The sequence below is a fragment of the Canis lupus genome, chromosome 16 (assembly GCF_011100685.1).
Source record: "Canis lupus familiaris isolate Mischka breed German Shepherd chromosome 16, alternate assembly UU_Cfam_GSD_1.0, whole genome shotgun sequence".
NCBI lineage: Eukaryota > Metazoa > Chordata > Mammalia > Carnivora > Canidae > Canis > Canis lupus.
This window is the reverse complement of record NC_049237.1, coordinates 59,213,877-59,240,064: the sequence shown is the minus strand read 5'-3', so window position 1 is coordinate 59,240,064 and position 26,188 is coordinate 59,213,877. Positions and strand designations below refer to the sequence as shown.

The window sequence follows — 26,188 nt, the reverse complement described above, 5'->3', positions numbered from 1 at the left end:
CCCGTGTCCCGCGTGTTATTCCTCTGACCCTGTCGTTTCCTCCACCTCTAGAAACAACGCAAGAAAGTTGTGTTTATTCAACAAGGGACTGAAGCAAGTGACGCGGGTGTGTTGTATCAGTAATGACATGCTTTTAAAAGAAATGTCTTAAAACGTTACTTCATCTGGAAACACGTCGCCAAAGAAAGCCTTCCGCTTACGTAAACGTCATAAATCAGCGTTTATGACAATCACAAGTGAGTAAGTTGCTGGGTCAAATTTAGCAAAATTAAGTATTTTCAAAAGATAAATTAAAAAAAAAATGTAGGTTTAGCTGGTTTGGTAGGAAGTGCACAGTCCTCCAGGTTACTCTGTATTCTCTCCTTAAAAAAAAAAAAAAAAAAAAAAAAAGATCCTCTTCTATCACATGTTAAGAAAACAATTCCCATGGAACCAGCTTCTTGTATGTCGACAAATTCAAGAGAACCGGCGTCCCGGGCTGTCCCGGTATCTAACAGAGTTCGTAGCATTAAGTGACGCGCTTGACACGTAAGAACCCCGAAATGATGCTTCTCAAATCGGCTCAGCGGGAAGTGCAGCTACTCGGGGCCGCCCTGAGCACACTCGCACTCGCACACGCCCTCGCACACAGACCCATTTTCTCTATCCTGCCGACATGTCAGTGACGACACAAAGTACTTCGCATTTTGCTCGAGAAACAGCAGCTTTCACGCTCGCCGCGAGTGAGTCAGAGCATCGCAGATGCATCCAGCCAGTGGCAAAGCAGGAAGGCCAGCAGTTGCTTTGCTTGGGATTCGCAGACGGCGACTGTATTCCCCTACACATGAAGCCCCTTGGCCTCCCGCCCCCATAAATTACAGGCCCTGACCATGCATCTGCTGGGAGAGGCCACCCAGCCCCGCCGAGCAGGGACGCAATGGCCATCTCCCTTCTAACCACAGGTGTCCCCCCTCCTACCCAATGCGGGTCAGGGCTTCTCATTACCAGGCTGGGTTCAAGCACATTTAATTACTTTGTAAAGTCACAATTAGATGCCATCGGAGTAAGATGAGCCTGCGAGTGTCCTTCCTACAGCGAGCTTTCGGCGAGCCGTTGAGCACCCGTCCTCACTGGACAGGGGAGGGGGCAGCTGGTGTCCGTTGTGGGGCCTCAGAAGCCAAAGAACCCGCAGCTTTGGCCGGATGAGCAGGAGCACGAGGTGTTGGGGAGGAAGCGCCTCCCGGGGGGGGTGGCGAGGTGAAGGCCGCCTTGCAGGGTCTGCGAGCAAGCCCTTCCCGGGGACTGGGCGGGAGCACCGGATCCTTACGGAAATGAGCCGGTTTGGGATTTTTGTTTTAACCAAATGCTTAGTGTGTGAGTTGTGTAGGGTGAGAATAGCGATTTAGCAAAGCATGAAACCACAGAGTTGTAAAAGCAAACTTTCTAGCAGGTGATTTATGGGTCACCTGAGAGCGATCAGCTTTTCACCATCACACACACAAAAAAAGGTCCGGACGCTTCAAAGCTCCTACCTGCCCCCTCCCCAGGATTCCCGATGGAATCCAAACCCTCAGAACGTTCTCACAGTCTGGTCCTGAAATTGCCACATTTCTTCTCCTTCTGGTGACTACGGCCTCTTTCAATTATGAACTTTTTTTGTAAAGCCTCTTGAGATCAGACATCTTTCTGCCCAGTGTTCTTAGGATTTTGCTGCTATGTTAGTTTTAATAAATATCCCTTAGTAGACTTGGACCCTCGAGCATTTACATGACTAACTGTGGCTGCGTCAACAACTAATATCCTGGCTCTGCCCATAGCTTAGAGCTAAACACCTGCCATGAGATCTGATCTCGGTGAGAAAACAGGAGCAATATTGAGTCAACCTCACCCGCGTAGTGATCCTGGCAACTGCTGTTCAGAATGGCCTGTGTTGTAGTTCTATAATCTCAGTTCCCTAGTGGAGCTACTTTCCTTTGATCACCTAAATGGCTTCCCTTTTAATTACAGCAAATGAGTCTAAACCGACCCCTAGACCCGAGGAAAGCGGCGCTGCTCACCTAAGTGCAGATGCACAACGCAAAATTCTGCTGCTTCGCCGTTTCATTTACTGCACTTTCAACAAGGGAATCCACAGCGGTGACGTCACCGACGGATCTCTCTTAAAAAGTTGGCTTTTCAGTTGCTTCTAAATACCCCTCAGAGGTTCTGGTTGTGGCTACGCGTCTTGCTTTTATTTGTATGTTTTATCAGTCCCGCTTTCTAGACTCATGGCCTCAGTAGGCACCCGTATCCAGCACGGAGCCAGCACCTGGTCAGCTCCTATCATGGGGAACATCCTTAGAGTTTTTTACGGAAAGACCGTCGTTTGCTTAAAAGCGTTTTATGCATTTGGTTAAGTAGTCTCTCCCATTTTCCCTACTGAGAATTGCCTCCTTGCATTGTTTCAAATAAGAATCTAACAACGCCTCCTGGGTAATTTGTAGGTTATGATGAGCGAGACCCCAAATCCTAAAATTACTGCACATAAAGTATCATTAATGCCATGAGAGCAGGACAGGAGCCCGTATGCTCTATTACAGAGGTAGACTGTACGGTCTGGGTTGGCATCTGCGTCAGGGGCCGTTCAGCTGCGGTAAAGCCTAATAGGAAACACCGTACGAATGGGTGGGGACGCCTGCCTTATTGGTCAGAGCCTCAATCCTTAATACTTTGGCTACAGGCTGGCACAGATCTAAAGGGAGCCAACAAAAGAGCGGGGAGCCATGGAAGCTTCCAGAAAGTCGGCTGTGCGTTGCTGGAGAAGGGGGAGGAAGGCGCCCTGGATGTTGGTGCGTGAGAAGGCACAGCTCTAGGTTCAGCGGCGACGGAAGCGTCAGCTGCGTCCTCTGACTCCGGTTGGCACGATGGTGACGTCAGCACGGAATAAACGAGTTCTGCTTAGCTGCATTCCGCGTGCTAGGACCCCACACGAAAGGGTCACCTGGTGGGTGCATCACGGCCGAGCTCGCAAAGGGGCCGAACTGGAAACCATAGAACCTGCAGACTTCCTCCTTAGAGCAACCCCTAAATCGTTTCTAAATTCTTAACAGTTCAATGCATAACACCATATGTGGCACCAGGTTATTTTCTCCTTCGAAAGACTTCAGTGTGGGTGACGCATGTGCGGAAGCGTTCTTTTTGGGCAGCGCACGAACTGTGACATTTCAAGCAACCAGCATCACATCGTTTTGTGGGGGGAGGTATTTTGAGAACTCGTAGAGATAGAAATGCGTGTCCATGTTCCCATCTTCCCATAACTTTGGGTTTGCAATCATTATATGGAAGATAAAATGTCGATACTCCTATTTGGTGACGTTAATGAACTTCACCATCCGATGGAACGGGACAGGGTGATTATTAGTTCTGTACGGAATATTCAGAATGATCTCTAGTGCGTCATGTTGAACGCGCCCGTTCCTCAGATCTGTCGTACGAAACCCTGCACAAGTCCAGTGCGGAGGATTGCTTTGCGTGTCAGGAAGTGCATTTGGCCGGAAAAGCCTCAACCGTCCCGCCTGAGGGGGTGAAAACCTCTCCTGTTCACAAGTCATTCTGGTCACATGGCAGCCACTTCGCAAAAAACAATTAAAAAAATGGTTCCCTTATGTGTTGCCTGACAGGGACCCTGATGTTCACTCCCCGGGAGCTTACGACACAGCCATGAGCCAGACGGACAAACGCACCTGCCCCTGCACAGGTTACGCCTCTTAGAGATGAAGCGATTGAGTGTAACATCTCCCGATTCTTAGGAGTGACCCACGTGAGACCAGACCCAGATGTACCGCCCCGCACTTAAATGCCAGCCTTCTTTCTCACGTGTATCCGGGAGCCAAGGGGGACCCGTTCGTCACTCCCGTTCAACCTCACAAAGCCGGACGAGGCCACGTCCAGTCTCTGCAAATAAAATAACAGAAGCAGGAACATCACGGGGTCAAACACAGCGTGTCCCGCAGTAAAGGACTGAGTCTGATCCGCTGTGACGTCTGAACTCCAACAGAGCAGCAAGATCCCAGAATGACATTTTCAAGAACAACATTTGTCTGACCCTTGAGTGCGGGCTGCAAACACCGCACCCGGGAGTGCAGATGACTGGGGCTGGGCACAGCGTGGGGGCTGCAAACACCGCACCCCAGGAGCATATACAGAGGCTGGGGCTGGGCACCGTGTGTGAGCTGCAAACACCGCACCCCAGGAACTCGTACGGTAGCTGGGGCTGGGCACTGTGTGGCGGCACCGGGAAGAGCTTCCACAGGCTGGCCACCAGGCCTCGCCGGCTCGGGGAGCACAAACCCGTCCTGCAAACCTGGGCACCCCGACCTCAAGGAGCAGAAACCGGCCGAGCTTGTAGCAGGCATTCCCCAACTGTGCATGGGCTCCCCTAAGGTATCAGGACCTGGCGTCGGGGGGTCTCGCACCCACCCCGGCCCTTCCCTGGGGTTGCGGAGGATCCGGGGCAGATCGTGGATCCGGCTCCTGCTGCCCGCGATGGCTCCAAACCGTCCGTCTGGCCTGGCTCTCCAGATCTGGGACCGACACTGACTTGGGGGCAGGGATAGACCTGCATGTACCTCTTTTTTTTTTCTTTTAGCTTTAATATGCATATTTAAAAAATATGTACACACATGATGATTATGTGTTTGGATCAAGTGGGACAGGACTTGCCTTCCTCGGCTCTGCTGACTCCGCCACGGAGGTCCCCTGTCAACGCAGAGTCGTGCTGGACGGGCCAGGGCCAGGGCCAGACCCAGGGCTTCAGTCCCGACTCTGCCCCGGACCGACCGTGCAACCTGCAGTGGGGGGGGATTTCCCAGTTCTCGGGGCCCCCGGTCCCCATCTGCATCATGGGGATAAGAGTAGTGCCTCTAAGGTCCATGAAAGGACTCAGAGCCCAAAAGCATGTCAAATGCTTATGCCAGTGTCTGGCCCGGGGTGGGGCGGGGGCGGGGCCGGGGGGGGTGGAACCTCTGTGATGCCAGGCATAGGGCTGATCTCCTAACACAGCGGTTCAGGGACACGGTTTAGGATGAAACCACGTTCCTGAAGGTGCTGAATGTAAGGATGACGTGCATTCTGCCCTGCACATGGGGTAACCCATAAAGACAACAGCATAAGCGATTTTTAGGCCACTTTCTAAGGGACTGAGTGGATAAATATATATCCCCCCAAACGTTTTATGTACAATATTCTTTCATATTTACCAGCACACAAGTTCATCACACATATATAAATGTGGACACACACAGGGACACACCGTATCCACGTATTTATGTGTGTGTGACATGAACATGGGCCTGCGATGCAGACACGTACACACACGCACGTGTGTTGAGTACATACATGTGCGTGTGTTGCATGTAGATGCGTGTCTGCACATATGTATCCGTTGATGTGTACGTAGCTAGGCCGCCAAGTCACCAGGTAATTCATTTACATATGATCTTGGTTTTTCTTTTTTATTTATTTTATTTTATTTTATTTTATTTTATTTTATTTTATTTTTTTATTTTATTTTATTTTATTTTATTTTATTTTATTTTATTTTATTCTATTTATTTATTTATTATTTTATTTTTAAAGATTTTTATTTATTTACTCATGAGAGACACAGAGAGAGAGAGAGAAGCAGACTCAGGCAGAGGGAGAAGCAGGCTCCATGCAGGGAGTCCGATATGGGACTCGATCCCGGGACCCCAGGATCACGCCCTGGGCCGAAGGCAGGCGCTGAACCGCTGAGCCACCGAAGGATCCCCTATTATTATTATTTTTTTTAATCTTGGTTTTTTTATGTCGCATAAAGCATGTGGTGACTCTGACTCGTGTTCCCTTTCCCGAAATCCACAGCCACGGCATTTGATCCCGTGACCTGCTCGTAGTGTCTGCACCTGGAAGGTCCCCGGTCAACTGCCCATGACTGACTCGCGTCCTAACACCTGTGACTGAAAGAGAAGGCCTCCGTGTTAGGATAAGGACTTGGGGTTCGTTTCTCACGAGCGGGCGGCCAAAGCGGTTCTGCTTTGTCCTCAACTCCAGGCGCATCGGGCTTACCTGCCGGCCCCGGGGTCCAGCCGCCCAGGCCGCACATCCCCCCTCATCCCCCCTCGTCCCCCCACAGCTGTCCCGCCCCCCGCGGGGCCCGCGTCCTCAGTGATCCAGAGTCCCCGTAAATAATTAAATGACAAGAAAGGAGCCGCGGCACCTGCCTTGGGGGTCTGCAGGATGGGGGGCGACTGAATCGGTGTCTTTAGGACGCCTTCCCTTCGGTGAGCCGGCCCACGGCCACAGCGGCCGGTCACGACAGTCACGACGCCTCAAAGCGCAAGTGCTCCCTTCTCCCAGGAGTCGGGGTTCTGACCTACACCGTGTTGCCGTCAGTAAAGAAACAAAATCGTGTCATGTGGACAAAAAACGCGGAGGACACGGCCCTGGGGAAACGAGCACCTCAGACTTCCACGGCGACCACATTTCCTGGCGCAGAGTACAGCTTTATGCTTCCTCCGTGCAATCCCTTGGATTTAAATTAAGTGAAGAAAACATCCCCCCTGCCACGGAACCCCCATCCCAAGATTAAATGGCTTTCCCAGTCTTTGGATACTAAACGACATAAATAAAATGTCCGATTCTCCCTTTTTTAAGATCTAACAGACAACAGACAGATGAGAAAGACCTGAAGGTTTGTAATGATACTTAGAAAATTTGGGGGTGATTTTCTATTTTGTTAGAAAAATTATGTGTATCATCTGTGTTACTGAATCACAGTCAGTATAATAAAAGTTTTAAAATGCAAATGGAGGATCCCTGGGTGGCTCAGCGGTTGAGCATCTGCCTTCAGCCCAGGGCGTGACCCCGGGGTCCCGAGATCGAGTCCCACGTCGGGCTCCCTGCATGGAGCCTGCTTTTCCCTCTGCCTGTGTCTCTTGTGAATAAGTAAAAGCCTTTAAAAAATAAATAAAATAAATAAAATAAAATAAAATAAAATAAAATAAAATAAAATAAAATAAATAAAATAAAATGCAAACGGGCTTCTTCCCATTTCACAACCATTTAAATGAACACACTGTAACTTCTCTATCTTGGGATCCTCACTTGTAGTTAAGAAATAATTTTGTGATTTGTTTTTTTTTAATTGTAACTTTAAAGCAATTGTCCATCTAGAATATGCTTTTTGAGACAGAAAAAAATTCAAAAGCATGTGTAAACCAGCCCCCTTCTGTGTGTAATGTACGGTTCACATCCGCACAAAACAGCGCTCTTAACTGATGCAGCACGTGCCCTCACACCGCCAACGGCCCCTCGTTCCTGACTTTTCTAGAAAATTTTAGACCTGAATGTACATCATCCTTGAAATCATCTGGTTCTAGTACCTATCCTCAAGCAAAAGGTGGCTCCCTCACATCCCGTCAGCTAATGCTTTCCAGAACGCGGACCCGCTGGGCCGTCGCGGCACCCCTCTTCCTGTCTCGTGCGCAGCTTTACAACACGCAGGGCTCACCGCGGCGCTCACCGGTGAGTGAGGCTCCCGGGGGCAGAGGGCGTGGGAGCTGGAGCAGGGCCCCTGCCCAGGTGTGTTACAGCCAAACCCCCACTGGCGACACCGGCCAGCTTCCCAACCAGGGCCTCTGAGGTTCTCATCTGCCCAGATGACAGGTGCACACCTCATAGAGTCAACGGGGTCATCTGTGTGGAGGTTCTGGAATACAGCCTGGAAGACCGTGGGTGTCTGGGGCTGGTCCTAAAAGAGCTCTTCGTCTCTGCGGCACGAACACCCAACATGCGTGCACGGAACCTGAGCTGGTCAGGTTGCAAGTCGGATTGTCCCTAATATCCGAGCTCGGTCTGCGCTGGTGGGAGGAGACTTAGGCAGGTGGGGGGTGACTTGGGGCGCAGGCGGCACTGCCGTGGCCCCGTGTGGGCGTGGACACCGTGTTCCCCAGGCAGGGCTTGCGGGACCTGAGGGGGCGGCCGTGGGGCAGCAAGAGGGGAAGACAGAAGGAAGGCCCGTGTGGATGCCCATCTGCGGGCGGAGGGGAGCCGGGCGTGTGCTCGGACCCGCGGCCTCCTTGGCTCCGACTCTTCCTCTGCTGTTCCTTTTTGTCCCAACCTCTGGGCACGTCTCGGAGCTAGGAAGACATTCAGTTCGCCGCCCCTTACACGCTTCCCCACTCAGCAGAAAAGCCAGCTCCCTACCGAGCGGGTCTAGCACAGGCTGCGGCTGCTCAGAGCCTTGGCTTCATGCTGCCCTGCGATGTGGCCCCTGCCCGGGGGGGGGGCCTGGGAGCGCCGCACATCGCTGTGCTCTGAGAAGGCCCAAGTGTCCCTACCCAGTCAGGGTCGCCACACAGCCCTCCCGGGGCGGTAGGGGACGCCAACAGGGCCGGGGCCGTGCCCCTGACGCTTCCCTCGGTGCTTGTGTAACCACCAATCAACTTTACATGGTGGCAAATTGCAGATTTGCTTCTTATTAAATCAATAAGACGAGGAAAGCAATACTGTCTCCATAGTTTGGTTGTTATAACTGAACGATGTAGCACAGACGACAGCGTCCAGTCGTTACCGCTATTTCCTTAAACCACGCATTCATCCGGCAGAGGGCCTGCTCCTCCGGAAAGGCGACTCCATCTACACCTCACCTCTTCCTGCTATGATTGCATCAGGCCATTGGTCTAAGGTCCTGCCTTTGCGGAGACTCCAAAGGGCACAGGCTTGCCTCGTCGACTGTCCTATGCCAGTGGTCACAAGCCAGACGTCCTCACGGAGCACACATCACCGAACCCTGGATGGACGAGCTCACGTGCACACAGCACATCCCCGTAGCAGTGAATTCTTTGGCCCCCTGTGCCCAGGGGAGCACCACACGCACTTCCTCCGTGGGATCCAAAGCATTTTGTCCGCTTTCCTATTTTTGAAATGCTCAGCTTCTTTCTCTACCCCCAACTAAAGACTTAGAAAGCTATACTGTGCCTCTTTTCCTCCGGAGTCTGACATAACTGGCTCTTCACGCTGGAGTTTTCTGATGGCGACCCATTTATCACCAAATATAAACCACCTCCATTGGCATTCTGGAGACCAAGCTGTAAAGCAGAGTTGAAAATCTGGGTGTGCATAATTGCTTAACCCAGTAAGGTATGGCCTTAGCACTGAAATGTGGCTCGTACATAAAAAAATAGTTTGCGCTTGTACACAAGGCATCCGGTCCAGGACATGTTCACGATGAAATGATGCAACATCACAGTGACATACGATGGGTTCCTGCTCACTGTGTCGATCTGTGGAGTGGCAGGCACATATGTGAGGTAGCCTTTAATTAATCCAAGAGAATGCCTTAAAAAAGTTAAAATGGAATGCCAAAAAAAAAAAAAAAAAAAACTGCCACTTTGACTGAATGTCTGTGATCTCCAATAAGCTGGATTATCTTTAGGAAAAATCATGGCCTTAAAATTTTTCTGTATTAGGACACCTCAGTGGTTCAGTGGTTGAGCCTTTGGCTCAGGGCGTGACCCCAGGGTCCTGGGATCGAGTCCTGCATCGGGCTCCCTGCAGGGACCCTGCTTCTCCCTCTGCCTGTGTCTCTGCCTCTCTCTATGTCTGTCATGAATAAATAAATAAATAAATAAATAAATAAATAAATAAACAAACAAATAAATAAATAAATAAAATCTTTAAAATAAAATTTCCCTATAGCTTTAAAGATCATGAAAGTTATCTGTGCCCATCAGGGCATTTTCAATAAAATCAATTATATCCCTAGAAATACTTACAACCAAAATCAAGATTGATTTTGTAGGATACTGGAAAATATTCTTCCAACTAAATTTTCAAATTGTTGCATTTGTATTAAATACATTTTTGGGGGGGTGGAAGGTGTCATTTTATATTCCATTCTAACTAAACAAAAACAGAAGTGAGAAGTCAGTGTGATATTGGCAAAAAAAAAAAAAAAGACTCATAGATGGATGGAGCAGAATGTTAAACCCAGAAATAGACCCTCTAAAACATAGTAAACTGATCTTTGGAAAAGGAGCAAAAAGCAGTTCAAATGGAGCAGAGATAGACTCTCAACAGATCGCGTTAGAACAACCAGACGTCCCCATGCCAAGATGAATAGAAGTGCAGACCTTACACCTGTCACAAAGATTGCTTTGAATTGGATCAAAGACCCAAATGTAAAGTATAAAACTCCTAGGAGGTAACATAGGAAAAAATCTAGGTGACCCCTTACTGGGGGGATAACTCTTTAAGTACGACACCAAAGGCGTGTTCCACGAAAGAATGAATCGGTAAGTTGTACTCCATTAAAATCGAAAACTCCTGTTCTGCGAAAGACAGCACCAAGGGAGGGAGAAGACAAGCCACAGGCTGGGAGGAAATGCTGGGAAAAGGCATCTCTGATGAAGGACTGGCAGCCAAAATGTGCAAAGAACCCTTAAAACTCAACAGTAAGGCGAACATCTTGATGAAAAGCGGGCAAAAGCCCTACACAGAAACCTCGCCAAAGAAGGCGGACAGGTGACGAGCACATGGATGGGTGCCCCTCATCGTACGTCATCAGGAGCTACAGACTAAAACCACAAGCTGATACCCCTGCCGCCATATGAGGGTGACTAAAATCCAGAACGCTGATTGCACCAAATGCTGACGAGGATGTGGAGCGACAGGGACTCTCACCCGGTGCTCGTAGAATGCAAAACGTGCAGCCACTCTGGAGGGCAGGCCGACAGTCTCTTTGCAAACTAAACATCCTCTTACCATATGACCCGACAATCATACTTTTGGGTATTTATTCAAAGGAGTTGAAAGCCTATGCCCACAAAACAGCTACACCCAAATGCTTATAGGGGCTGTGTCCCTTGTGTCCTTCAGTAGGGGGAACGGTTGAACCGCGGTCCATCCAGATGATGAAATATTATGCAGAACCAAAAAGAAATGAGCTTTTAAGTCGTGAAAAGACATAGAGGAGCCCTTAACGCATACCACAAAGTGAAAAAAAAAAAAAGAAAACATTCTGAAAAGATTACATAGTGTATAATTCCAACTATATGATGTTCTGGAGAAGGCAAAACTGTGGAGACAGGAAAGGAAGATCGCCAGGGGGTTTCCAGGTGCTGAGGGGCAGGGGAGACAACAGGCAGAACAAGACAGTTTTTAGGGCCGTGAAATATCTGTATGATACTATCATGGCGGATATACCTATTTATCCATTTATCCAAACGCACAGAAAGTATGATGCCAAGAATGAACCCTAATGGGGCAGCCCGGGGGGCTCAGCGCTTTAGCACCGCCTTCAGCCCAGGGTGTGATCCTCGAGACCTGGGATTGAGTCCCGCATCGGGCTCCCTGCATGGAGCCTGCTTCTCCCTCTGCCTGGGTCTCCGCCTCTCTCTCTCTCATATGCATAAATAAATTTTAAAAAATCTTAAAAAAAAAAAAGAATGAACCCTAATGTACTGCTATGAACTTTGGGTCATAATGACGTATCAAAACAGGTTCATCCCTTGTACCAAACGAGCCTCTCCATCTGTCGGTGGGAAATGTTGACAATGGGCGGGGAGGGGCACGGGGAGGGGAAATCTCTACATTTCCTGCTCATTGTTCCTATAAACCTGAAGTTGTTCTAAAAACAAAAACGAAAACATTTTCATCATTTACGTAGTTACCTTGCCATTGATCACATCTTTCTCAGACACTATGCAAATTCTAAATGGCTTTGCCTTTAAAACCTAGCACATACCTGACATTTTTTTATTTTTTTATTTTATTTTATTTTATTTATTTTATTTTATTATTTTATTTTATTTATTTTATTTTATTTTATTATTTTATTTTATTTTATTTTTATTTTTATTTTTTTATAAATTTATTTTTTATTGGTGTTCAGTTTGCCAACATATAGAATAACACCCAGTGGTCATCCATTTTAAACATAGTGCTCAGAGAACTTAAGACAAAATGAAAAACCCTGATGCCTGTTTTACATCCAAGACTGGTTACCACAGGATCCCTGAAAATCAGACCCAGACATTAGGATTTCTAACACTCCGTACGTGACCTTATGTGTAACCAGCGTGCCAAAGGGATACATAATGAAGAGGGCACAGGGTTTAGAACCAGAGAGAATGGAATTCGACCCTAACTCTGCAGACAAGTAGTCTCTCCTTCCTTGGGAAGGCCGTGTGTGGTCCTCCCGGCTCAGAGCAGTCAGCAGATTCACAGATAAGCAGTTGGAGACACACGGCAAGTAGTAGACACTTTACATTGACAAGGGTCAGTAATAATAAAAAAAAACACTGTTGGTGGGAATGTGACCTGGTGCAGCCACTCTGGAAAACTGTGTGGAGGTTCCTCAGAGAGTTAAAAATAGACCTGCCCTATGACCCAGCAATTGCACTGTTGGGGATTTACCCCAAAGATACAGATGCAGGGAAATGCCGGGACACCTGCACCCGATGTTTCTAGCAGCAATGGCCACAATCGCCACACTGTGGAAGGAGCCTCGGTGTCCATCGACAGATGATGGATAGAGAAGCTGTGGTCTCTGTATACAGTGGGATAGTCCTCAGCCATTAGAAATGACAAATACCCACCATTTGCTTCGACGTGGAGGGACCTGGAGGGTATTATGCTGAGTGAAATAAGTCAATCGGAGAAGGACACACATTATATGGCCTCATTCATTTGGGGAATATAAAAAATAGTGTAAGGGAATAAAAGGGAAAGGAGAAAAAATGAGTGGGAAATATCAGAAAGGGAGACAGAACATGAGAGGCTCCTAACTCTGGGAAACGAACTAGAGGTGGCGGAAGGGGAGGAGGGCGGGGGGTGGGGGTGACTGGGTGACGGGCACTTAGGGGGTCACTTGACGGGATGAGCACTGGGTATTATTCTGTATGTTGGCAAATTGAACACCAATAAAAAATAAATTTATTATTAAAACAAAACAAAACAAAATGAAACAACGAAAAAAAAAAGGGTCAGTAATAACAACCCCGAGGCTGTGTGCTAGGTGAGTGGTGTCTTCAATGCCTAGGAAATTGTGCCCATGATGAGGAGCCCAAAACATATAGTTATTGCCGTCTCTGGGTTTAAGCTCTCATTCTTAGAGCATAATTTTATCAAGGATCAGATTTAAAAACCTACGGATGTTACTACCCGAGCTTCCTGTACTATCTCTTAGTCATAATAGAACAGTACTTAATTCAATAAAAAGATAACTGAGAAGTGTCGCTATTGTCTCAATCGTATCTCACGGCCACTCCAGAAAAGCAACAATTACCTGCAAACCATAAACAAACAAACAAACAAATAAATAAATAAATGAAGTAAACGATCACAAGGAAAGCAAGAACTATGAAGGAAAGTCAATTATGTCCTGTAAACATTTACGTGTTCATAGTGAAGGAGCTTAAATAATTTTATTTTATTTTATTTTATTTTTTTATTTATTTTTTATTTATTTTTAAATAATTTTAATATGACCAAAATACCAAAGGCAAAAAGAGGTCAACAAAGTAGTTTTATAATCGAGGATCACGTGGAAATGTTTTCTTTTTTTTCAAAGATTGTAAAAGCAAAAATATTGTATGTGTAGCAATAGTATATAGTTTTCCGTTTTCACGAAGTAGCCAGTTAGATTATTTCCAGTGTGAGGCAAGTTCTAATACAGCCACGACGAGGATCTTGGTGCACATCGTGTGTGTGTGAACTTTTGTTCTCTTTGGCTCTGCAGTACGGGCCAGATCGTTATTTTTTAAGACCACATTGGGCCCAAACTTCTGACCCTTTTAGGAATAGTATTATGAACCATAAAGAGCTTCCCAGGAAACTTCCTCCTCTTCACAGGTCCATCACCCATTATTAAGCACCAATGTATTATGTAGATTTATTAAGCACCAGTGTATTACGCAGAGTAGGTGACGTACCAGGAAGGGAGCCACTGCCTCTAACCTCAAGGGATTTGCAAAGACGTGGGAGGCGAACAGGAGGCTCGTGATGGACGACGTGTTAATATTTTGCGTAGGGAGCCATGGCCGCATGTGTCTCAACAGCCTTTGGACTTATCTACCCGAATTGCAAGTGACAGTGTCGCCATGGTTTGCTGTATAAACCACAAGGTCTAGATCCTCATGGAACCGACATGATTCTATCTGACCAGCTTTCAAGAATGCTGAGCTTATTTTATATGGTTGGAGTATTCTCTGCGGAATATGTTATTATTACTTTTTTATGTTATTTACCTTATTTTATTTATTTATTTATTTTTAGTGTCTTCAAACACTTTGGTTCTAGCATTACCAGGATGCAAGAGACCGAGGCCTCACACGCTGTGGAGGAGGGTCTCTGCGCTTTGGGGTCCGGAGCGCTCACCCGTGACCCTCGCTCCTAATTAAGTCGGCCAAGACGTGCAAAGGCACGTGGACACTCACGTTTACACGCCAGAGGCTTCCCCGTGTTGTTCCATAGCCCGTCCTCCCGGCACACGGCCGCTGCCTGCTGGCCCGCCTCCAGCTGGAAGCCCTCGCTGCATTCGTACGTCACTCTGCTGTCCAGCGTGAACTCGCTGCCCGCAAAGGAACCGTTTCCTGGGGACTCCGGGATTCCGCAGGACACCGCTGGGAAGAAAAGGCGCAGATGCGGTTAGTCTGCAAGGCTCTCCCGCCTTCCCTCGTCCTGCTCGCACGTTCCATCTGCTGGACGTTTATGTCTAACGGGGGGCACAAGTGCACCCACTTTCCAAGTTTTAAAGATTCGGGTTTTAACGATAAGCGTTCGTGAGAAGCCGTGGAAAACTGCTCGGAAAGGAACGTCTGTGTGGCCACCATCCCCGGAGGTAAGCCTGGCCGCGCGGTGCCGCTTAAGGACACCGCGGTGCTCGCAACCGCACAGCGTCGTGCTTTGTTCCCAACCTAGTGTGGCAAAGACAGGATGGAACCATCATCTGTACCGTCACAGAACCTACGGACGCCTTGATGCTGAGATTCCTCAGGAGTCAGGACTGAAGTAAGCCGTCTAGCCTCCCCCGATGTGCACCTCCCCACCCCACCCCCCACAGCATCCTCCGCAAAGCCCCCCGCAGGTCCACGGAAGGCAAGTCCCTCAGCCAAGGCCATGGATGCCTGCACCATCACAGTCTCTGTTATTTGACAAATTACCTGTAGGGGGATCTAAAACCCAGGGGGACAAAGGGAAGGCCCAGCCCTACGGGTGCTAGGCACATCTGCCTGCGTGCGAGGCCACACAAGAGGGGGATGAAGGAAGCCCACGTGACCGAAAGACAAGGAAGATGGAGGGAGATTTCGGGGTGAATGCATCTCCTAGCTCCAATCCAGACTTACCTACTATGAGACAGAAAGAGACAAAACAAACAAACACAAGACACCTCTCAAGTGAAACGACTAGAAGTTACCGTAAAGGAACAAAATGGTAAAGGGGACCAAGGGATGGAGAGTAACGCCCCATGACAGGTAGAGCATGCAGGGGCACCTGTCAAAGGAAACTTTCCCGATAACTAGAGTGATGGCCTCCGTTTGCTCAATCAATATTCAAGGTGTTATTCACCTCGTGGATTTTATTTTATTTTATTTTTATTTATTTATTTATTTTTTACCTCGTGGATTTTAAACTTGGGTAATTAAGAATTCTTTTCCACACCACTTCCAATGAGAAGACACGTGTAGCCTGTTAGAGTTGGAAGGATGCGATGAAAGACTCCATAAGAAATCATAGTTTTAGAAATGACAAAAACTGGCAGTCAGAAAATTAAGACGACTTGCCCAGGGTATCGGAGCGACCTGTGACTCCCACCTGAGACCACTTTCTATTCTACAAGAGCCCCAGAGAGGAGCGCACTGGGCTAACTACCTTGGTTCGCTCGGAGTCTTTTGGTTGTTGTTCCGTTCTTTGTTTCTATAGTACGTTCTTGAAAAAATGCAATAGAGGATTATGAAAAAGGTAAAAAAGAAAAATAAATGTTGTGGCAGATAAAAATCAAAGCTCTAGAAACTCCCAAGTACTCAAATTTATCTTGGGCTTAAATTCCTAATCAGCTATTTCAACCATCCAAAATACTAGATACATAGAGACAGAGATAGAGAGATAGAGATAGAGATACAGGTAATATAGGTATATTTGAAGGATTCTATAATAAAAATTTGCAGTAGATCGGAAATAAAATAGTTAGACATATAGACACGATTTTGGACAAAGAATTCAAAATAATTAATGACCTCCGGCTTTCCAAAGCCATTGCTTTATTGAGGCAATGTGTCAAGTATTAGCAAAATGTTCATCTTGACTTATTGAATGCAGTGGATTCATTTGCAATTGGATCCCTCAGGATCACCAACCTCTTGTTTCTTCACCAATTCCTCGCAGATTTCACTCAAATCTCAATTTCATTCTCACAAACCTTAATTTCTCTCCCACCTGCTGGAGCATGCCCAGTGCCCAGCTTCCTTCTAGCTCTCGTTTGGGGTGAGTGCGAGCAAAATGGCATTTCTCTGGCAGGTGATATTCTACAAATACCCATGAAACTCTACCTTAAAGGGATTCACGTCCTGGAGGCCAGCACAGAAAAGCTTTCTGGCTACTTCTGTTAAATCTGGAAGCTTATTTCACATGTGAACCCTGATTCGAGGGAATTAAGGAGACCCACTTTCTGGCATCTGATCATCCACTGGGAATCTTTTTTTGGCCTTGAGCTACAGGTTTTCGCCTCGACAGAGCATCTTAACAGTAGGCTGCTTGGCTGGGCTTAAAATAAAGGTCGGCAATCAATCACCCATGGCACTCTCACCCTTCTGACTCAATGGAGATAAATGGCATCATCTTTAGAGACTTAGGTTCCTAAGATGAGGGAGCCTCCTGCTAACATCTAGAATTGGTTCATCTACTCATTCCTCTCCAAGATTGTGCGTGATTACTAAGTGACAGATATTCTTCAGATCAGTTTTTAAATGTCAATGAGCTCAATGCATGAGACGTTCAAAATATGTAGAATGTTCTTACTTTTATTATAGCTAAAGGGAGTAAATCTTCATTTTTTTAAATTGTACTAATAAGCATTGTGTTTCCCAGCGACCTAGGCAAATGACCACACACCCATCCTTTAAAATTACCTTCTGTCGAAGAGCATGGACTTTGAAATCAGACTTCTGTACTAGTTCTTGCCTCTGACATTTGGCGGCTCTATGATTTCAGTTAATAGACTTAATCAATGTTGTCTCACTGCTTTCAGGTTAATAACAGCCGCCTCAGAGGTAATGTGAGGAGTAAATGACATAATATATACAGAACAACTAGCACAGGGTTCATCCAGTGTAGGCACTCAATAAATTAAAAAAAAAAACCTATTAGCAGTCATAGTTATATTCACAATTGTCATTTATACTTATTTTTTTGCAAATAAAAATATGAGTTGCAAGGAATAACTCCTTGTAACCTATTTATTAAAGAGAGCAAAGAGAAAAATCAGTAGTAAATTAGCTTATTTCTATCACTTATCTCATGGGATATTTAACATTTTGGTTTCAAATACATAAATGGAATAGCTACTCGATGGTCCCGCTCCCTATTCTTCTTTTATAACATGAACACCACATGGGATTTCTTTTTTTACGTATCCAAGACCAGACAGGAATCCTCCTGTCTCTGCAGGTTTAAACACGTCTCTGACTTTTCCCACTTATTTAAATAATCGTTCCCTGTAACCTACAATGGCTCCATTTCTCTCTGCCGCCCATCAGGTTTCAACACAGCACCATGCTTTTCTTCTTGGGGGGGGCGGGCGGGTGAGGTGGGGGGGAGGGAGGGAGGAGGGCTGGTAGGTGAGTGCGGGAGGATGGGGTGCGAGGGATTGAGTGGCTTTTTTCTTTCTTTCTTTCTTTCTTTCTTTCTTTCCTTTCTTTCTTCCTTTCCTTTCCTTTCCTTTCCTTTCCTTTCCTTTCCTTTCCTTTCCTTTCCTTTCCTTTCCTTTCCTTTCCTTTCCTTTCCTTTCCTCCTTCCTTCCTCCCTCCATTTTCTTCCCTTCAAAGAGCTCAGTGATTCTTGGGCTTTGCCTATTGCCTTAGGCTTGTGATTCTCATGCCTTGACATCCAATCAGTCCACTTGGTGTTGCAGCCACAGCTGCCTATTGAATGTCCAGTTGAGCAAAGCCCACGTCTCAAGCTAAATGGGCCTAAGTTCTAGGGCTGCCACCTGACCTTCCCGGTAGCTCTCCTGAAACTTTCTTCCAGGAAGGCAGTTCAGGTTCTTTCATTCACTTATTTCTTTACACAGCCTGGATTTGGTTGGTGGCCAATCGCTGTCCACTCATCTGAACATTTGCCTCATACTCTATCAGTATCCTAGCTCACTTACCCATTATCTCAAAATGGAATGTCTACCTTTTCGTTATCTGGACCCCACTTGTATGGCTAAGGCAAGCCCAGGGGGAGATCAATCACCCGTACCATAAAGCCTGTAATAAAAATAGTATCCTATGGCTGGCTAAGGTAAGAGATACATCCAAGTAAGAACATCTGAAACAGGACATCCAGGAAATCTGATAGGCACCAAGTTTATAATAAAAAAAAAATCTAGTTGAACATCAGATATGACAGGAGCATAAACAAAAATGAAGGGCCACCAATAAGCTCAGCATAAGAGCCCCCGAAATGTTCTGTAAACTAGGATGTGCCAAGAGGTACAGAAGAGGACCCGCATTGCAAGACTAATGCAAACCCCTCATACGTTCTGCTAAACCATAATGAAGAACAATGCAGGGACGTATCCTGTGTCCCACATGTAGACAGTGGATTTCTGAGGGGTTAGAAGTATACAATTTGAGCATATAAGAATTCACTATTATTTAAAATTTATGTATAAGCATGTCTACTCATAGATACAGATAAATGTTAATTAGGAACTCTAATAGAAACGGGGTGTCTGGGTGGTTCAGTGAGTTAAGAGTTTGCCTTCAGCTCAGGGCATGACCACAGGGTCCCAGGATCAAGCCCCACGTCAGGCTCCCTGCTCCATTGGGGGGTCTGCTTCTCCCTCTCCTTCTGCCCTGCCCCTTCCCACTCATGTGCGCTCCCTCTGTCTCATATAAATAAATAAAACCTTAAAAAAAAGAATTCTAATAGAAGAATATTCCAAATTACCACCTATAATTTGGTTCTACTCTATAGTATCTGTGCCTTCATTTGTTTCGTGTTTATAACCATGTCGTAGCCAAGTCACAGTGAGTTTGTTATAGTCTGATAGGAAAAGCATTGGAAGCAGATAATATGGAAATCATGTCACTTTTTATTCACTACAAGCCTAGTAGATAAAAAGACGTTTAACAATATTTTTGCTGACTATAGAATTCTGGTTTGATTGTTTTCTTTCAGCCTTTGATAAATGCTGTTCCACTTCCTTCTCCCACCAGAGTTTCTGATGAGGAACTGTCACTACAATTCTTATTTCCCTATAGACGATCCATTGTGTCTGCCTGGCTTCTTTCAGGAGATTTTCTCTTTGCCTTTAGTCTCCAGAACCCTACCATGAGGTGCCTTCTTGTGTATTTCTTTGGGTTTCTGGTATTTGGGGCTCACTTAACAGTTTGGATCAGTTAGGTGTACATATTTTGCCAAATTTGAGAGGCTGTAGGTCATCCCTCTTCAAGCACTTTGTCAGCCTCTCCATCTTTCTGCTCTTCTTCTGGGACCCTGATGACACACAGGCCAGGTCATTTGTTACAGCTGCATGGTCCTGGAGGCTCAGTCCATGGTCCCTCGTCCATGATCCAGGAGGCTCAGTACGTGGTCCTGGAGGCTCAGTCCATGGTCTGGGAGGCTCAGTCCATGGTCCCTCATCCATGATCCAGGAGGCTCAGTACGTAATCCTGGAAGCTCAGTCCATGGTCCTGGAGGCTCAGTCCATGGTCCTGGAGGCTCAGTCCATGGTCCTTCGTCCATGGTCCTGGAGGCTCAGCCCATGGTCCCTCGTCCATGGTCCTGGAGGCTCAGCCCATGGTCCTTCGTCCATGGTCCTGGAGGCTCAGCCCATGGTCCCTCGTCCATGGTCCTGGAGGCTCAGTCCTTGGTCTGGGAGGCTTAGTCCATAGTCCCTTGTCCATGGTCTGGGAGGCTCAGTACGTGGTCCTGGGAGCTCAGTTCATGGTCCTGGAGGCTGAGTCCGTGGTCCAGGAGGCTTAGTCTGTGGTCCAGGAGGCTCAGTCCACGGTCTGGGAGGCTGTTAATTTCTTCTTAAGAATATTTTCTCTCTGTTTTTCAAAGTGGGTAATTTCTATCATTCTACCTTAGATTCAGAGGAGAGAAGTACTTTCTTCTGTCCTCCCTATTTTGCTGTTGGGTCCATCTACTGAGGTTTTTTGTTTGTTTGTTTGTTTTGTTTTGTTTTGTTGTTTTTTTTTTTTAATCTCAGTTATTGTATTTTTTAGTTCTAATCATCCCATGTGGTTATACTTTGTATCTATTAATTCTTTGATGAGACTTTTTATTTTTTAATTGTGTATACAGACTCACAGGCATGATCTAATAAAGTGCTCATCTACACTGTAGTTGTCGATGATGCCTGCTTTAGACTCGGGGAGCATCCTAGCATCTGTGTCCTCTTGGCTTTGCTTCTGTGGACTGTCTCCTCTCATTTAGTCTGATACCTTTCCATTTCTTGGTGTGATGGGTGATATCGCATTAACACCTGGACACTGGGGCATTACGTCATTCATACGACTGGCACTTGTTTAACCTTCTGTTTTTCTAAGGCTTTTCTAACAGCCCTCTAGTTGGTAGAGAGGTTCCATCTCTACCTCCAGTGGGGGTGGGAGTCCAGATGAGTGAGGTCCCTGCTGGGCAAGGTGGGAAGTCCAGCTTGCCTCCAGGTCTCCACTGATACTTCCCTGGCTGGGATTGTAGAGGGAACTTCTTTACTGCTTCCCATGTGGCCCCCACTGACATGGAGAGGGATGATTTTGTCACAGTGGAGGAATAGTGACAGTTCTGAGTCCCAAATACGTGTTCTCTAATACCACCCAGCACAGGCAGTTGAGGGCAGCTCATCAGCCCCAGGTAGGGCGGGATCCACTTTCCCAGGAAGATTCCCTGATGCTGCCTCACAGCCTCTGTAAGGTTTGGAAGGAGAATGGTTACATGAAATATTTCCTGTCTGGTCTGGCTTTCCCTTCCCTTTCCTTCCGGCAGAGAGAGCAGGTTTCTCTTGAAATTTTGTTGCTGTTGTTGCTGCCTGTGCACATTGGTGTTTCAAGGCGATGAGCTTCCCCAGCGTCCTGCTGGAGATTCAAGGCAGTAAAGACAACCCTCAAGTGTCACCATTGGGTCTTCCTTTTGTTCCAAGGCCTAAGCCAGCCTACCATCTTGTCTCCATTTTTCAGAGTTTTCTTACAGTTGCTCTTTTTATATAATTTCCAGGGATTTTAGTTATACTTAGGAGGTAAAGTAGAGAAAAGAACATCTGCTTCATCTTCCTGGAAGTGGAAGTTGGAACATCCTTTTAAAAATCTTGTTCTAGGCCGGAAAAGAAAGGGTTTGGGGATGGACTGATGATGTCGGCCGCGGGAGACGTGAAGAAGCCCGGGGGCCGTGGGGCCTGGAACAGCTGACCGCCTCAGCCTGCTGCCTCTATTCTTACCTCAGTGGTGCCCGGAGACCACCTTCCTCATGGTATAAAAGTCCTCAGAGGACAGAAGGTCCATACAGGTTTTCCTCTCACCCACTGCCTTGAATATCACGGCTCTCTATAAGTGTGTGTTAACTTTATTTATGGGAAATGGAAAAATATCATACTAGCAAAGGTATGATGTCAAGGTTTCTCAAAAACTACCGCTGCACAGAATTTCAGTATATGGATTTATTAAGTTCATGATCTGAGCAACCAACAGTAAGAAAATGTCTCCCTTTGAGTTTGCAATGAGCAAGTACTCTATCTCGATTCTGAATGCTTTAACTGGCCACCTCATGTTGATGAAAACGATAAATCTTAAAATCATGGTCTGTAACTGCCTATGAAATTCATTTTTTTCCTATGAAATTCTATATAGGCATTTTTTTGTTATTTTCAAGGATGTGTAGAATTTTATTTTCACTAAGATTTTCTCTAGAATCATTGATATAGATACTTATAAAGGAGTTCTTTTTGAATGAGGAATTATCCTGTGGTTTCTATGTGTTTTCCTGAAGGTTAGGAAACTAAACTTACATGCATCCCCTAATAACTTATCTAGTTACTCAGACATTCATAGAGATTATCTGTAAAATTCTAGATCCTTAAATTTGTTAAAGTTCTGAATAAACTTGGCCACATTTTGTGACGAGTTTCAGGTTATTCCAAACGGCCATTATTTTGTCAGTGACAAACGTCGGATCCCTTCCCAAGAAAAAATATTCCCCACTTTGATAGCATTCAACCTGACCTAACGAGCATTTCTGCATTTCTGTGAAGTAGATAAGATAATATCATTATTCTTAATATATGATGAATGCACAGGCTTTTTGGGGAGATGGGTTTGGGGATCAGCAGTGGTGCCCCACCCCACACAATGTTTAGTAGGGTGGACAATTTTGACTCTGGGCAAATAGAGCTACAGAAACAATCTAGCATTGTTCACTGGGAGCATTTGGGACACATCTAAGATATATTTCGCACATCCTGCCAACCAACGGACAAGAACAATCTGTTCTTTCACTCACTTGACAGCGTTTATCATCTACTGCGTGCCAGGGCGGGTACAAAGCACAGTGTAAACAGTGGATACAACCGAGCTTTTCCTTTTCCTCTTGAACCTTAGGGCCTACCAGTGAGATTTTACTACTACTGGATGAGACAGATTGGCTCAGAAACAAACATACAATTATGGATTGTAAAAACTGTAATTAGTGTCACAAAGAGATAGAACAAGGTGCTCAGAGAATGAATAAAATGAGGAATGTTATTTAAAGTAGGGCCGGCGGGACCTCAGTTAAAGCCTCAGTACAAAACCACTTGGGCTCAGGCCGGGGGTCCCGGAAACATCTTTATGGAGGGGAGGAGGCCTTACCTGAGGCAGGAAAGCACTGATTGGAAGGCTAAGGGGGGGGGGGTTGGAGGTCAGGGGGGCATCTAAAGTGAGGACTGAGAGGTAAGTAGAGAAGGCGTTATTGAGAGATACGGTCAAGAGTCTGGATTTTATGCTACATACTTCAGGACACTGGGAGGCTTCCAGCTGGGCAGTACACAAACCCATCAGTGCCTCAGTGAGGCCGTTCCCACCACTGCCACTGTTTATAATTCTACCCAGAAGCTTCCTCGACACAATCAAGAGAACTGAGCCTGCGATTCCATCCACGCCTCCTGCCACCCTGTTGCACAGTCTCTTCCCAAATGGCCACAACATGAAATAGAGGACAGGAGAGTACAGGCAGGTCTCCGCCTCCCTCTTACAGGCACGGTTAGGATTTGCCCGGGGTGCTCCATGCGACGTAGAGCAGCAACATGGCCTCTGACTCCTAACACTCCACTACTTTCAACGTCAACGCAAAATTATTTTTTTAAATAAATAATTTAAAACACAGTCAAATGTCTGCATAACCATTAATAGGTTCTGTGATCTTGTCATGGGGTCCAGGTCTCCACTAGCTCAAAATGGTCAAGCATCTCTTTAGCTTTCCCATGAGCAAAATCAAGTTTCTTGATTGACCAGGATCTTCAAATTATGGATGTTCCAATAATCATTCAAACAAACACACGGCTTTTTCATGGCGGGTTTGATGAGGAGCACCAGTAAAAAATGGCATTTGAGTAGATATTTCTGCTCGGGAATGTATCTTTGTAATGAACACTTGACTACCGCAGCAATTTCTTCAGGACCTCCCACGTGACTCACACCTGCCAGGGACGGTGTGGGATTCAATCAGGGAGCCCTGCGTCCCTCCGCTGATGGATGAGAGGAGAGCACAGCCTTGGCTCGATGAGTTTACAGGCATGGATGCTGCAAGCCGGTGTACCAGCATTTTGAGTTTGGTTAACAGATTTATTGGATCCTAACTTTCTCCATCAACTCCACATAACCAGTGATTTTGAGTAGTGACACAGGTGATACACAAAATTAATAAATAAATTCACATTTAAACCAATATTTAACAAGGAGTAAAATATGGTTCAAGAATTCCTGCATCAGGGACACCTGGGTGGCTCAGCGGTGGAGTGCCTGCCTTCGGCTCAGTGCGCGACCCTGGGGTCCTGGGATCAAGTCCCGCATTGGGCTCCCTGCATGGAGCCTGCTTCTCCCTCTGCCTGTGTCTCTCATGAATAAATAAATAAAGTCTTTTAAAAAATTCTTGCATCAAAAAGTATGTACCATTATTGTCAATAACTTTTTTTCTTATGTCATTATCTTCTAAATGAAATGTCACAACCATTTTCGGTCTGTCACACAACGCAGTCATACGGAGAGGATGGCACCCCTCTACTGGTAACTTTTATTTCATGCAATCAGTCCAGGAAAACCTTTCAGTGCACACTGAGCATTGCTAGGTTGGGGCGGGGGGGCATATTTTTTTAAACCCAAAGCAAATCTAGGTATGCTGTGTCACGTGAGCTTCACACCTGACACCAACTGTGGGCATTGGTGTGGGCACATTATCACAAGTGCACATGTCAAGGTGGAATTAAAGCTTTGTGTGATGATTTCACATTGACTTCTCTTTAAAAATCTATAGGTAAAAGGATGGACTATTTGAAAGAACATGGATTCAGGGACGGGAAGCCTGAGTCTGTTGATTTATGACTTAGAAAATCTACCTGATTCGTAGGAGCTTTGGATTCCTTATCTGTAGAATAAGAATCATCGCGTCTCCTCATCAGGATAACCTTGGCAGAACGGATGTTCTAACGCACAGAGCGAAATATCTGGTATATGTTAGACTTTAAGCAAATGGTCAACTTTATTATCTTGCCATAAAAAATAATCTTCCTTCAGATTTAATATAGAGGAAAGCATTCGTCGACTCTAGAGTGGAGCCAACTGACAAAGCAAAAGGCATTGACGGACAGTTTTCCTTTCATTAGGCAGAGCGAAGAAACAAGTGGCCATCGACCTCTCTCTCAGGCCTGGTCTGCCCCCGTCTGGAGAGATTAGGTGGCACTGGGCTGACTGTGCGGACAGATGGTTAGCCCTGGTCAGGCCATCAGTGCCTCCCCAGTCACCCAAAAGGCCCCAGGCTCCAGAGAACTAGGATAGATCCAGACCTGCTAAAAGCACTGAGCATGGGGGCGGCTGGGGGGCTCACTCTGTGAAACGTCTTCCTTCGGCTCAGGTCAGGGTCTCAGGGTCCTGGGATTGAGTTCCGCGTCGGGCTCCCTGCTCAGCAGAGTCTGCTTCTCCCTCTCCCCCTGCCCTTCTCCTGGCTCCTGTTCTCTCTCTCTCTCTCTCTCTCAAATAAATAAAATATCTTAAAAAGAAAGCACTGAGCACAGGATGCAGATGACCACATGCACAGTGAGGTGGTAGAGACAGATGATGCCATTAGGAAGTCTCTAATTTCAAACAACACCATCTCCTTTATTAGTATAATCCGGGCAGCACCCACTCCCGAAGGCCTGGACAGAACAAAAAGGCAGAGGAAGAGTGAATTTGCTCCTGTGCTAAAGCTGAGACACCAGTTTTCTCTTGCCCTCGGGTAGGGGCTCTCCTGGTTGTCAGCCTTTGGATTCTGACCAGGACTTACACGCCATTGCCCTCCTGCCCTGCTGCACTGTTTTCCCTGGTTTGGGGCCTATGGACTTGGAATGAATCACACCATGGATTTTCCTGGTTCTCCCTGGTTCTCCAGCGTGCGGACAGCACACCCTGGGCTTCTTGGTCTCTGTAATCATGTACACTAATAGCTCCAATAAATCCCATGAAGGCTCTCTACGTGTACTCTGTGAGTTCTGCTCCCCCACAGGACCCTGACTACCACAACCACGAAGGGAAGTGAGCATTAGACACGTTACGCAAATTGCCCAGATTCTGATAACAAGCAAATGGCTAAGGATCTAAGAGTAGCTGATGCCAAAGTGTGCCTGTCAGCCACTGTCCCATTGTCACCAAGGTGGCACCTGCTATATTTCACTATATTCATATTTTCTAAGTGTGACCACCAGCAATGAATAAATACATGCATAAACTGCTTACAAATACATTTTCAAAATATAATT

The 26,188-nt window shown here is 46.4% G+C and overlaps 1 protein-coding gene across 1 annotated transcript in view; it reads right to left on the bottom strand.

Annotated features, from left to right (window-relative positions):
• Nucleotides 1–26,188, bottom strand: part of CSMD1 (CUB and Sushi multiple domains 1) — a 1,850,581-nt gene that overhangs the window by 84,236 nt on the left and 1,740,157 nt on the right. The window contains exon 54 of the mRNA XM_038560546.1: nt 14,436–14,621. Within this exon, the coding sequence (XP_038416474.1) occupies nt 14,436–14,621 (186 nt within the window). The remainder of the gene's footprint in view (nt 1–14,435; nt 14,622–26,188) is intronic.